The sequence below is a fragment of the Tetrao urogallus genome (assembly GCF_951394365.1).
Source record: "Tetrao urogallus genome assembly, chromosome: 14".
Lineage (NCBI taxonomy): Eukaryota > Metazoa > Chordata > Aves > Galliformes > Phasianidae > Tetrao > Tetrao urogallus.
In genome coordinates this window covers 15,405,963-15,420,053 of record NC_136827.1, presented here as the reverse complement: position 1 = coordinate 15,420,053, position 14,091 = coordinate 15,405,963, and the positions used below count along the sequence as shown (strand labels likewise).

Genomic DNA, 14,091 nt, shown 5'->3' with positions numbered 1-14,091 from the left:
CTCCCCCCAGTGCAGTGCTGCCATTCCTGGTTCTCCTTCTGGAGTTATCTGGGACAAATGGCATAGTTGTGCTACCAGGGTGAAGACAGTCTGGGTTTAAAGGCACTCTTGGGCAAAATGGGGCATGCAGGGAGCAGTGTGGGGTGCTGCAGGTGAGACAGCTGTGTGCACACGTGTGTGCATGGATAGGTGTGTGCATGGATTTGTGCCTGGATGTGTGTGTGGATAGGTGTGCCCATGGGTGTGTGCATAGATAGGTTAGTGTGTGAGTGTGTGCACAGGATTTGTGCAGGATTTGCATATAGTTGTGTGCATAGGTGTGGGCATGGATTTGTGCATGGGTACGTGCGTGGATGTGTGCACTGATAAGTGCATGTGTGTGCACAGGTGTGTGTGCATGTGTGTGCACACTGCTCACAGCTATGCAGCCCTTCGGGCCGGGTCACTGCTGTGTCACACAGTGGTACCACATCGTGCAGCATGCAGGGGCTGCTGGCCCCCCAGGCCCTGTCCTGCTAGCAGGAGCAGCTGCAAAGGCCTGAGCACAGTTTTCAGAGTGAATGTGCAGGATGTGAAAGTCCAGCTTCAGACCAAAGCAACACATGGGACTGTGTGGGGGGGGGGGGGGGGAGAGGGCAGAAAACTGGAGCAGTGCATTAGGTGACATGCTGTTAGCATTCATCCAGGGATAAATGATACTGGAGAAGGATTAGAAAAAAGTGACAATTCTAGATCTTGACGGCTTCGTGTTATTTGGGCTGATCTGCAGTCACCATCAGCTGTTGCTGCCGCTTAATTCGGGGCTTCTCTTGCAGGATGTGTCTGTTTAAGCAAAGAAGGGCAGTGGCTGCCCTGGGGTTGCTGCAGCCCTCTTTCCAGCAGCACAGCCCTGAGCCTCACCCCCTCCTTCTCTTTGCAGTCCAACAAAGTTCCTGTCGTGCAGCCGTCCCATGGAGTGCACCCGCTCACGCCGCTCATCCCCTACAGCAACGACCACTTCAGCCACGGTTCCCACTCACCCCATCTGCCCGCTGACATCAGCCAGAAGCAAGGTAACCCAAATTGCTCATCAGTGGGTTCAGAGCACCGGGCACTGCTCAGGGTAGGGCTCATGGAGCTCCATCTGGGGCTGACGCTGCAGCAGGACGGCCACAGCGGCCGCACGAGCCGAAAGCCGGAGCGGAGCCCACAGGGCGATGTGTGAGAGTCAACCAGAAAATGGAAAGTTGTCTTTCCTTTGACTCATACCCAAACTGCTGTCAGGTTGTCATTTTGAGAAAATAAATGCTTGAAACAGGAAATATTTTGACTAAATATGATCGGTGTCTGAGCGCTGGGTGGACCTGAGTGTGCATGTCCGGCACGCGCCAACCCCCAGCGGGGCTGCAGAGGAAAGTACAGCACGGATAGGGCAGACCTGAGCTGTGCACTGGGGAGCTCGCCCCTCACCACCTCTTCTTCTGGGCTACAGGCCGAGAGTGAAATCAAACCTTCCTCAGCCTCCTGCCAGAACAGAATCCCTGCAGGTCTGTTTGAATCATTCAGATATTTGCAGAGAGCTGGTCTGGGGTTCAGGTGGCAGTGAGTGCATTCACAGTGCTGGATCTGTGTATTCTAGGAGGGATGGGGGGCTCATCAGAGCCCACAGTGCTGCTGAGTCCAACACCTGAGTGTCATAAATATGGCAGGAAAGCACAAGGAGTTAACAGATCTATTGGCAATTTGCTCAGCAAATGGCAGATTTCAGCACCTGGAAAGGAAGCCTGCAGATTTCCGGGTTAGCAGAGGCAGAGATCCCACAGGTGGGAGAGGACTGGAGGTTTGGGCTTCGTTCCTCTCTGGGCTGTGTCCTAACCAAGTGCAGCTATGGGTAAATTCTCACACTAAGTCACATTTTTCCTTTGGCTCAGTTATATATCAAGTTCAGTTAGCACCTACTGAGATATTTGGAACCCAGTGATGTAATTCCTAAATACTTATTTATCATTAACTCTGTGAATATCCCAGATCTCTGGATCTGTGCTTTGCTGCAGCTCTTCACCCATGCAGTGAATGCAGGGTGGTGCCCAAGCAGCTGCTGGGCAGCCCCAGCACGGGGTTGGTTTCAGCTGCTCCAGGCTGGAAAGATGAGACATTGGATTGGCCCCAGAGCAGGGCAGAGAGCAGCAAGACTGCAGAAAAATTAAACTGTGAAGTATCCCTGCTAGATATCAGAGCTAGCACTGATGCTGCTGGAGCATCCCCCAGTGGAAGGGCCTCAATGGAGCATCCCCGTTGGTTGCTTTCGGGCTCCTGGGGCTGACTGATTGGCCGGGGCCTGTAGGAACAGCATTGCATTTCCATGTGCATTCCCCACTGCCCAGCACTGCTCACAGAGGAGCAGATGGGGCTGGGAGGGCTCATTTCAGTGCTGTCTCCATCTCGCCTCCTTCTCCCTTCTCCCAGCAGTGCATCGGCCTTCCCAGACCTCCGACATCCCTGGCTTCTACCCGCTCCCCCCGGCTGGGGTCGGCCAGATCACGCCCTCCATGGGATGGTGAGTGCAGGGATGCGCGGGGTCAGCTCTGAGAGCCCCCCTGTATCCCCTTCACGTGCTGAGCAATGGGGAGGGGGCTTCACTCCATGTGGGATGGGGGGCTGCGGTGTTGCAGGACGGCTGTGAGGTTGTGCTGTGGCTCTTTGTGCAACTGGGATGGTGCTGCCTTTGCCTGCATGAGGAGGTGGGCAGAGAGCGGGCGGCCTCCGTGCAGCTGGTGATGGAGGGTGTCGTGGAGACGTCAGGTTGGATGTTAGGAACAGTTTCTTCTTCAAAAGAGTGGTCAGACACTGGCACAGGCTGCCCGGGGAGTGGAGGTGAACTGTGGCACTTGGGGACAGCCAGTGGTGGTCAGTGGTATGGTGGGGTGGGGTTGGACTTGGGGATCTGAGAGATCTTTTCCAACCTGAATGATCCTATGGTTCTGGAGACGTCCAGAACCACGTTTTAAGGTGTGAAAGCATGCTGCCAAACGTGAAAACACAAAGTGAAATCTTTTTTTTTTTTTCTTTTTGGTTAGTTTATGAATTTCATATTCCAGTTATTTAACCACAAGGAAACAGAGGCTGAGGCTTCTGATACAGAGTTCGGCTTCAAAGAGATGGCATTTTGCTTTCTGTGCTAAATGTGCTCCTCTTGGGTGATGACTTAACGCCTCGTACGATGTGATTCATCCTCAGGAGGAACAGGCACTGCTGTGAGTGTGCTGTACAAAGCATGCATGTGGCTGGAGTGAGGCAGGAGCAAAGTCTCTGTGCAGAGCTGGGTGCTGAGGACATGGCAGCTGCAGCAGGAGCTGCTTGCTGGCAGCACACGCTGTGCCTGGCGCCTGCAGCAGGTGTGCTGGTGGCAGCTGATAGGGACAGGGAGCAGCAAAAGGCAGACAGCCTGGTGAAGCAGCAGTGCATCCCAAAGTGTGCTGTCTAGAAGAGCTTTTCCCCTTACTCTTGCCTGCCCAAAATTCATGGAGGAGCCCCAGAGCACTCAGAGCTAGGGCTGAGATGTGGACAGGAGGGAAGCACACACAGCCAGGGGCTTCTGTCCTACCCTTCACCCCCAGTGGGGACAAGAGCCTGGTGACAGTCTCCTGAGGACAGTGGGATGCGGGCAAGCTACTACATCCCATACGTCCCACTCCATTTCCCAAGCACTGCTCCCACCACCAGGGCATCCTGTGCTATGGCTGCAGCTCTGCAGGGCAGAAACCCTGCAAAGCCCCTCTACAGTGCATCAGGGCCATGATTACAGCACACCCCATGACACCAGGAAGCTCTGGGTTCTTTGGGCTGGAAGGAGCTGGTGCCATTTGTAGGGCAGTGCTGCATGCCACAGCAGAGCAACACCGGTGTGGCTGCACTTCGGGGTTCAGCGCTTTGGGGTTCAGCCATCCCGTCTCGCCCTCCCCAGGTGTCTGGGTTTCCACGTGTGGTTTTGGGCTGGGAGCATCTCCTGGCAGCCCGACAGAGCACACCGAGGTGTGTTGGAGCTATCTCCATATGAAAACATGGGGGCTTTCCCCTGCTGAGAGCAACCAGGAACTTCCTGCAGGTTTATTTGACTATCTTCAAAACAATTCCCAGCTCCAGGTCTGGTGCGTGCCCGATTCCCACTACGAAACAACTTTAAAAAGAAGCACAGGACCCGGCTTTGGGCTTGTTTGCAAACAGAGGCAAACTTCTGGGGGCAGTGCAGGGTGGAGGAGCTGCATCCCTTTGGGGCCAAGGCAGAGAGGTGCTGAGCAGCCTTTGGCTTTTTGGCCAAACGGTGCTTTCTTATTTTTTAAGCAGTTTATTCTGTGCAATAGCAGTATTTGTTCTGCCCACCTCCGTGTTCAGCACTGCAACAGGATACAAGATAGTTTCTGAAAGAGGGGGTGGAGGGGAGTCAGGTGTGGATCCAACCTCAACAGGGAGCTCCCTAAGCAAACCCCAAACCCCGCAGTGCCCGGAGCAGCGCAGAGCGAGGGCACCGAGCCCCCACCGGGACCCCACTGCTCCGAGCCCCACTAGCAAAGGGGATCTTTAGGAAACAGCCACGCAGCTGTGGATACTTGATAGACTCTTTCTTCCCGATCCCAGGCAGAGCCAGTCTGTCTATCCGCTCCCGTCATGTGGATTTAGACAGCCGTATTCGTCAGCGCTTTCTGCTGGGGCTTCTTTCTCCAGGTGAGTATGTGGGGCCGGGAGCGGCTCGACGCCCGCAGCTTGCAGTGTGTGCGGGAGCAGCTTGCAGCCCAGCGAGTCAGGGCAGTGCCCGGATGCCCCCGGGAGCAGCGAGCGGCCAGGGAGGATGCTCAGCAACTGGGTTGTCATCAGCACAGGTCAAAAAAGCAAAGCCAGAGAGCCCTGCCTTCAGTGCAGCACTGGAAAAAGGGGTGAAACCCATCGCTCCTCTTCTCTGACCATGGTGTTGTGCGCACCGCCGAGTTTCGCTTTGCAGAGAGCAGTGCATTTTCCTTGATTTCAGCCTCAGAAGCAGGACAGGCAGCAGGCAGCTGCTGGCATCGCATCTAAACAAGTCTGAAGTCTGCAGCTGATACGCAGCCCATGCCTGCCCCGTGCTGCCCTGTTCCCACTCCAGTCCCATGCAGGGTTGGGGCTGCTTTGTGCTCCTGCAGCATCGCCAGCTCCGAGGAGCAAGCGCAATCCTGCACCATCTGCATCTCTGCTGCTCTGTTCTCCATAGTTTGTTTGCTTTGTGGTTACATGTACCCCAGCCCCACTGATGTCCCAGGGAGCAAAATGCATCTCATAACTGGGGATCTCAGAGCCTGGTACCTTGGGGTTTGCTGATGGGCAGGGCGATGGCGTGCCCCTGCTCCAGCTGCTCCCGCACCAGCTTTGCTTCTGCTTCATGTTGTCCTGAAGTCAGCAAAGGATTCCCACAGAAAAACTATGCAAGCCCTCTATCCACGCAAACCTCTATCTGTGCAGCAGGGGCAGGAGGGTGCTGCCAGCCCACCTTGCTCTTGGGGCACTGGTTTTTGCAGCCCCAAAGGCTCAGGATAGGGATGTGCTGACGGTTCCCTTTGGGGCCCTGCAGCCCCCAGGTGTGGCACAGGGGTTCCCACTCACACGGGGCTGGGTTTTGCAGCGCTGCTGCAGACAGGCAGTACACCTGGCCAGATAAGGATCAGACTGTGCTAGTGGATTAAATTAAACAGCTTTTCTTTCTGTGCCAGCATATCTAACGAGCAGTTCACCTCCCATGGGCGATTCTGCCCTCTTGAGCTGCAGTCAGAGCGTGGCAGGCCTGGCAGAGCCGGCGGCTCTGGCTTTACCATCAGCAGCTCGAGGGAGCTAATGAGGCCTGAAAGGCAACGAGACCTCTGATGATCTCATCCTGTGTTGGTGGAGAGCATTGCTCGGGCAAGGTGCACCTCCTAGAGTTGCAGTTAGTTCATGTTCAGACTTATGCTTTTTCTGTGGGGTGGTCCTAATCTCTCAAATCCAAACGTTGGGTTGAGTTTGTTGTTTCTTCCTACAGCACTAATAAGATATTGCAGCAACAGAGATCTGAGTGTCTGAAACACAGGTTGAAAGCACCCTTGATCTGGGCCCTGCTGGCAGGGCACCGGGGAGCGGCACGGCAGCATTGCTGGGAACAGCAAACTGATGCCAAAGCCCCACTCCCATCCTGCGCAGCCCCCCTGGGTCCGTTCTGCCCTTGTTCTGCTTTCTGTGCCCTCTGCTTGCCGTCTGCTTCCGCCGCTCCAGAGAGCCACAAGGGACGGCCCCCCCAGCGCCCCGCTGCCCCGTGAGCGCAGCTCACCCCCTCTCCATTGCAGGTTCACTCACCCGCTGATGCTGGGCTCCAGCATGCACACCACTGGCATCCCACACCCCGCCATCGTGCCCCACTCTGGCAAGCAGGAGATGGAGCACTACGACCGCAACATGTGAGTTCTGCTCAGGGCTCCTGATCTGTGCTATCACTGCGGAGTCTCACTGGGTGATGCCCATGAATCACTCAGTGACACCGAGTGGTTCTGACACTGACTGCTCCTTTTGTCCCTGCCAAGGAAACCTCAGCCAGAACCAAAGAGAGAGAAGGAAGCCAAGAAGCCCACTATCAAGAAGCCCCTGAATGCTTTCATGTTGTATATGAAAGAGATGCGGGCGAAGGTCATTGCTGAATGCACGCTGAAGGAGAGCGCGGCCATCAACCAGATCCTGGGAAGGAGGGTAAGGGCAGGTGGAGTCCCCAGGGGTTTTGGGGATTGGGGGGACACGCAGACATCTGCGGACGTGAGGGGAGCTGGGAAGAGTTTCTCTCATCGCCCTGATGGAGACCGGGATTTTGGGGGTGTTGGAGGCATTGCACGTCCTCGGGCTGTGAGCAGCTGGTAGGGAGCCCCAAAAGTGGGAGAAAAGGGAAATCTTGTACCACAGCAGCAACACAGTGGCTGCAAGGTGCCCTACAAGACCTGTAGCAGCTCCAGTACAGCATCCCCATCCCCGCACCTGCCCTGGGATGCTCTCCCCTCACAGCCTGCAGGGCAGTGTCCCCGTGGCAGGGCAGGCTCAGTGCTGTGCTTGTCCCCGCAGTGGCACGCGCTGTCCCGGGAGGAGCAGGCCAAGTACTACGAGCTGGCACGCAAGGAACGGCAGCTTCACATGCAGCTCTACCCTGGCTGGTCCGCGCGGGACAACTACGTGAGTGATGCTGCGCCTCGAGTCCCATAGATGTGACCCAAAAATAGCCCAGAAATGACCCACGGGGGGAAGAAGTGGGTGCCGGTTGTCCCTGGTAATGCTGTTTTGGAGGGGATGGTTTGTATAGAAATACGTGTTTTGGCATTGGTTTGAACATCCCTTTGGCTGCTCCTCGTGGCTCTTCTGTGGCACTGCAGCTGTCACTGTTGCTTAGTGCCCAAGGAAACAGAAGCAGAAAAAAAAGAGAACTTCTAGGTGATGTGAGTGATGTTTGGAAAACTCCATCTGTTGACAGGAGCATAATAATCGTGGAAAATAAGATGTAAAAATGCTAAATAGGAGAAAAGAAGCTGCTTTGCATGAAACGAGTGCTGAGCTCAGCCTGGCGGGGACTCGGTCCAACTCTGGGACCTCTCATAGGGCTGCATCCCTGGCACTGGGGTCCCTGTGCTGTCCTGCAGGGTGACAGTCACCGAGCCACCGCCTGCCCTGCTGGGACATTGGACCCATGGGGCCACCACGGCTGAGCAAACCAAGCACGCCACGTTCAAAGTATTCAAATGCAGCTGTAGCAAATGCAGACAGCAGCACTGCTTGCTCCGCCGGTTTGCGAACTGGCCCCAGCTCCTCGGAGAGGCTGATTCCCAAGTAAGAGTGCTGTTAAGGAAATGAGAAATCCACGTTCAAAAGGGGAGAAAAAGGAAAGCTCCTGCATAGACAGAGAGGGACAGCAGACCGAGGTGCGTGCTCTGCCCTTTCTCTGTGCCATGTCCCACCTAGAGAAGCAGGGCTGGGCTCCCCAGTGCAGTGCTGAGAAGTCTGCTTCAAGAGAATTCATTTCCTCTTTGCTATGTTAATGGTAGAATAGCAAGGCAATAAGCGAGCTTCCAGTGCTGCAGAAGCATGGGATGCAGCCTTTTCTAGTGGCTTTCTAACTGTTTTGATCTCACATGCAACAAGCCCTGCCTAACAAGCTCGTTGGAGACCTGAGGCAGGGTGCAGAGGGCTGTCAGATATCCACCTGCCGCTGGGCTCTGCTGCTCCATGCAGGGTTCCAGTGGTTCCCTCGCAGCCACATTGTTTGTCTTGGAGCTGTGCTTGGAGCTCTCCATCAAGCACTGTTCAGAAAGCCCAAAATCCCACAAAACATCCTCAAATAGCCAGAAATCATAATCAATAATGTCCTTGCGTAATAACTAGCAATAAGTAAATTGCTGGGAGCTCGGCTTCCGCGTGCAGCTTTGCAGGGTCAGTATTGGCTGAGACCTGGGTTGGCCGTGGAGAATCTGGGGCAGCACCCAAGAATGCTCCTCTGTGGGTATCCCTGGGGGGCAGCAGCAGAGCTGAGAGCCAGGCATCATTGTCCTTCAAGCCAAGTACGTCCTCCATGGAAATCCCATCCCTCCTGCTTCTCTCCTCTTGGAAAGCACCAGGAGGTCTCCTCTCCCGGCCAGCACACACCAGGCTCAGAGCACAGCAGCTCTCCCTCCAGCATTCATGAGCAGCTGCTCCGGGTCGTGGTCGCTGCAGGAGCTGCTGTTCTCTCTGGAGCCCCGGCGAGGAGGAGGAGGAGGAATGTAGGTCACCTCCGCCGCACGTGACTCGGTTATTAGGCAGGAAATGCAGTTGCTCCCACGCCGAAGAAAGAGCTCACCGCAGTGCAGAGCTTTCCACCTTCACTCAAACCACAAGAAGTCATACAAAAAGACAGAGGGCAGAGGAGCCCTGTGAGCCACGCTCCCCACGCTGGCCAGATTTGCTCCAGACCCTTTGTGCCCCGACAATCTCAGGGAGGAAATCCGGGGCTAGCACTGTTTTGCTGTTAGGGAGTGAAGAAAATGTGAGAACAAGAAATGAATCCACAGCTGCAGAAGGGCTGAAGTGGGGAGATGGGTATTTTTTAAAAGTGCCCAGGGATTTATGAAGCTTCCCCACGTGAGGTCGGGGTGCTCTCCTGATGAGGACCTCTGATGACAGCAGGGATCACAGTTCTGCTGCGTTGTGCAGATGTGACCTCCTGCAGTGCTTCGAATGGAGCAGGAGAGCTGGGTGATGTTCAAACCAACGTCCTGCAAGGAGGAGCTGTGGTGTAACTGCATTCAGTAGGCAGGCTGCAGTGTAAATGGGGGGCTCAGCTGGGGGAGGAAAGCTGAGAAGGCAGTGATGCGGCTCCATCTCTGAGTTCCTGCAGATGTATGCATGTGAGCCCTACTGCCTGCAGTGCTGGATGTGGGGACACTCACCCTGATGGTGGCTTCGGGACTCCCCTGGGTGCATTTCCCAGAGCTCAGACCAGCTCTGCTCAAGGCCCCCTCCGTCCCCCAGCACTGGGAGCACAAACTGATGGGCTTTTCCATGGCCTTCCTAGGGGAAAAAGAAGAGGCGGACACGGGAGAAGCAGCAGGACTCCAACTCAGGTAAATCCTGCGGTGCTGAGCCATGCAGCCCTCGGTGCTGGACACTTTTTGTGCAGAGTGGATGATCCCACACAGTTGTTGTTTTACCACTCTTTGCCATATTTCCTTTTATTCTTAACCAATGATCTGTGCATTTCATGAGACAGAAAATTAGCATTTCTGTGAGTTTTTCATAGATCAGCTTGCATTAGAACACTAGTAGTTCATGGAAACTGAAAATATGGGATATTGTCAAGTGCTTATCTGCATGTATTTATTACTGCTAATTATGCAGAGCATTCAGGTGGGTGCCCCCTGCAGCCTGCCCCGGGCTGTCCCTTTGCTGGCTGTGAGCTGGGACCAGCCCTGCCTGTGCTGCTGGGATTGCTGGGATGACACAGCTCAGCTCACACAGCTCCAGTAGTGGCTGTATGATGCCCTCTTTGAGCTGCCCATAAAAAGCAGTTCCAAAAATGTGTCCCAGTAATGGCTTCATTTTAGTTAGTGCTGTTGATCGCATTCAGTGCCTAGGATGATGAGAATGCAAGCATTTCAGTGTACGTGCAGTGTGTATCTATCATGTAAACATACGGCCCGTGTGTGATAGAAAAATACTGATTTCACCCTCTGTGGATGGGAATGCTGCTGCTGATGCCCCACAGCACGCACTGCTGCTGGTGCAGGCGGGAAGGTGCCCTTCTGCAGTGCTGCAATAGGGCTGGAAAAGCAGCGTGTGCCTGAAGGCAGGGCTGCAGGGCAGAGCTGTGCAGCCGGGGCTCATCTCTGCAGTGCCACCTCCGCTTTCCTGCGCTTCTGCAATGTTTCCTCTCCTCTCTGCTGCCCACAGCCCCATTCGCTGGCACCCGGATAGGCATTGCTGGGAGCAGGTAAGGAGCAGGCAACAGCTCTGTCGCCTGGCAGCTTTCCCAGCCTTTAGGAATGTGGAGGTGTCACAAAAAGATGTGAATTTCCTGGTAGCGTCCTGCAGCCGAGCCGGGTGCTGCTTCTCAACCCCCTTTCCCTGCTGCGATCACTGATTTCATTCATTTATTTATTTATTTCCCTAACAATCACTTTTTTTACAGGAGAAATGGTGCCACCACCATTCTGTTGCAGAAACAAAACTTGGGATTGTAGTCTGTTAGTGGTGTGTTAAGCGGCTGAAATGATGTTGCCTCTTTTCTTCCTCCTGCTCCTCCTCCTCTTTGTGCCTCTGCCTTGCCCATTCTCCGCCACGCATGCTTCTGTGTTCAGATCCTGCCTCTCCTAAGAAATGCAGAGCTCGCTTTGGCCTCAACCAACAAACGGACTGGTGCGGCCCGTGCAGGTGTGTATCACATCTCCACCTCGCGGGGTTCTCCTGGGCTGTGGGTCTGGCCCTGCTTTCTGCTCCTCCGCACACCAGGGATGCTCCTGCAGGGCCCTGTCTGAGCACCCTGGTGGCTGTTGTCCCTGAGCTGCCGTGGGCAATGTCCGTGTGATGCCGATGAGCATCTCTGGTGTCAGAAGCTTCTTTGCAGGTCTGCCTCTGTGACCGTGGTGTGGGGCTTTCCACCCATTTACAAACACCCCTTGAGGGCTAGTTGTGAGTAGTGAAGGTCTTTGCTAATTTTCCTGAGGTTTTTCCTATTTATCCTAGAGGTAACCATGTGTGTTGAGATGCAACTTGTTGGTTTGCAGCACCCAGCATGGAGTGGGAAAACCCCAAGCAAGGAGCTGGTTTGTAAACGTCCCACACCTTGGGTTTCTAGGGCATGACCCCAGAATCAGTGTGCTTATTGCAGCTTGAAGCGGGGGAAATCATTCAGTCCACCCAAATCGAAATCCTGGAGCAAATCCCCAGCAGTGTGGGGTCACTGGGTCCCTCATGGCTGATGTGGGCTGAGTGAGGACTGTGCCTCCCAGACCCAGCAGATCACAAAGCCCCACGTATGAGCAAGGAGGTTTAGCTTAGGAATCCTTAGGTTTAGGTTTCCTGTCCCTGCAAACAAGCCCAGGTCAGGCTGAGGTTCTCTGAGCACTGACAGAGCTGTGGGTTTCCCTGCTTATTGTGGGGAGGGGGACCGGATAGCCTTAAAAGTCCCTTCCAACCCAGACAATTCCAATTCTGTGACTTCATTTGAACTCTCCTCATTCAGCTTTGGCGCTAACCCTCTGCATTGCTTCCAGTTAACACAGCCTGCTGAGTTTGTAGACCTTAGCATGCTTTTTTATTTAACTTTTGCCTTTCAAATGCTACTCAGTCACATCTTTTCTGCAATTGCTTGTACTAACGGGCTGCTGCCAGTTCAAGGGCTTCTGTCCTCCCTGCAGTGGTCGCAAACACCTGTAGAGAGCAGCTCCCACCTGAGGTTCCCACTCCACAGGACAACAGTAACTGGTGAAAAATGGGTGTTGCACGTTGGAGGTTTCACCCTTTCACCAGGACAACTACAGCAGGGTGCTGTAGTTCCTAAAGGACAGGGATACATCCTTTTAGCTGTATAGGAGCCATGCAGGCTGTAGTATCAAATCTGCTGCTTCTCCATCATTTTAAATCAAATTGAATCAACGAATCGATGAATCAACTGATAGGTTTCTGTCATCCTACAAGGAGGTCATGGAGACCCTCCGTCCTGCAGCTGCTCCTGAATTGCCTGTGGGAAGCCCGGCTCATCCTGGGGCTTGGCTGCTCTGGGAGCTGCAGCCCATGAAGCATTCTGTGTGCCTTTCAGCAGCGCTGTCGTGTTTCATACCATGTTAATTGGGTCACCCCAGCTAACGATGCCACTGACAGCAGTAATGCCATTTCTCTTGTTCGCAGCCAGTGCAAAGTCGTGTTTAATACTGGGCTACTTAATGCATATTCCATCAGTGTGTAGTTTTTCATTAGTGAGATCAAAGAGAGGTGTGTGCCTGATCAGCCAGCTCTCCATTTGATCCGTTTTCCTCAGCTGAGGCAGCCGAGGCAGGGAGCTGAGCAGAAGGAAGGGGTTTTTTGCCTGTTGTAGCTGTGCTGTTGTTACCAGTGCCTCGAGCAGGGGATTGCTCCCACACCACTGCTAGGTGACATCCTCAGAGCTCTGTGCTTTGGAACTTCCCTGAGCCGCTGCAGAGGATGCAGAGCAGGTGATGTGAGGGGCGCTGGGAGTCACTGCCCCCGGCTGGGCGCTTCTGCAGGAAACCCCGGGCAGCAGAACCCTGCCTGCAGGGCTGTGCCAGAGCTTCCTATCCCACGTGTGCGGGTGGCATTTTGTGCTTGTGTCTCAGCTTCTGAAGGGGCAGATCACAGCAAGCACGTCAGCCCACAGAAGCCATGGATGGCCTTCTGGATGGGTGGAGGTCAGAGGCTTTTGCTGCAAAGAAAAGCAGCCGAGCTTTTCAGACAACGTACTGCACACAAGGCTAGGGCTGCGGTAGGAAATGTGCTGCAGGTAGAAACGCTCAGAAGAGTTCGGGTCCTTCGGGTCGACGTGCTTCTCCTTAGGAAGACAGCTGACAGACGATGCGGAGCGCAGCGTGGCGGCACGGCCTGACCGGGCACCGCTCCACGGCCGCGTCCCGCAACGCGGCAGCCGGCGCAGCCAACGGCGGGATGGCGGCACGGCCGGAGCGCTGCTGCCGCCACCGTTATGGCGCCCCCTCGCGGGCGCCGCCGGTTCACACCCACAGGCGGCCGATCTCCGCGCCGCGGCTCCGCGCCGTTCCGCTCCCCGCCCCCCCCGCGCTCTGCTCGGCGTTTTGTGTGTGACCGTAAACTCACCCTTCATTTACAGATAACTCTCTTCACTGTTCATAGGAGGAAAAAGAAGTGCATTCGGTACTTACAAGGAGAAGGACGCTGTGCCAGCCCAGTTTCTTCCGATGGAAGTGCTATAGACTCCCCTCCCTCCCCCCTGGATGCACTCCAATGCATATCCTCTGCTTTCCCTTCAGACAAGCTTGCAGCCCCCGCAGACTCCACACACAGAGAACGCACCGACCCCCTCCCGGTCTCTGCTCCCATCACAGCTGCTGCCTGCTCCTCCAGACCCAGCACCGGGTGCTCTCCTGTGCCCGCAGAGCCCTCAGCCTGCAGCGTGGCTTCCACGGGGACGTAGTCCCACCCCCACCCGTGTTTGCTGAGACACTGTGGGCACTTTGCTCTCCCACTGAAAAGGACCAGAGGCCCGGCCCAATTCCCCCACAGTTAGGCAACAGAACGATTGGAGGATGCTGGAAAACATTTGACCCTTTGGGGGGAGGGTGGCGGTTAAAGATAGCAAAGTGATTTTTAAAAAGGTTAAGGAAAAAAAGAAAAACATAACAAAACTTGCCAGAATTTGAAGTCTGATGAGTAAATAAGCCTTTTGTCCCTGCCCTGTGCTGCTTTCTTGTTTGTTGGGGGCTTTTCTTTTTTTTACTGCGTTATCTGTGAGTGTGGCAGAAAGCAAAGAGAGATCCCCAGCTTGCTGCAGTAGGTGGTAGGTGCTCTAAATCTGACACTGGCTTCCGTGTCCTGCCTTCTGAGCTGCTTTAGACTGTA

At 54.8% G+C, this 14,091-nt stretch overlaps 1 protein-coding gene across 2 annotated transcripts in view; it reads left to right on the top strand.

Annotated features, from left to right (window-relative positions):
* The window catches only part of TCF7 (transcription factor 7), a gene marked incomplete at both ends in the record, with an annotated part of 53,631 nt that extends 39,965 nt beyond the window's left edge, over nucleotides 1-13,666 (top strand). The window contains 8 exons of one of the 2 annotated variants that reach the window (XM_079542214.1): nucleotides 920-1,052; nucleotides 2,446-2,536; nucleotides 6,324-6,434; nucleotides 6,558-6,720; nucleotides 7,084-7,191; nucleotides 9,560-9,608; nucleotides 10,842-10,914; nucleotides 13,366-13,666. In XM_079542214.1, coding sequence (XP_079398340.1) covers nucleotides 920-1,052; nucleotides 2,446-2,536; nucleotides 6,324-6,434; nucleotides 6,558-6,720; nucleotides 7,084-7,191; nucleotides 9,560-9,608; nucleotides 10,842-10,914; nucleotides 13,366-13,666 — 1,029 coding nt within the window. The remainder of the gene's footprint in view (nucleotides 1-919; nucleotides 1,053-2,445; nucleotides 2,537-6,323; nucleotides 6,435-6,557; nucleotides 6,721-7,083; nucleotides 7,192-9,559; nucleotides 9,609-10,841; nucleotides 10,915-13,365) is intronic. The other variant, XM_079542215.1, reaches the window with a different exon arrangement.
* Between the last annotated feature and the right edge of the window lie 425 nt (nucleotides 13,667-14,091).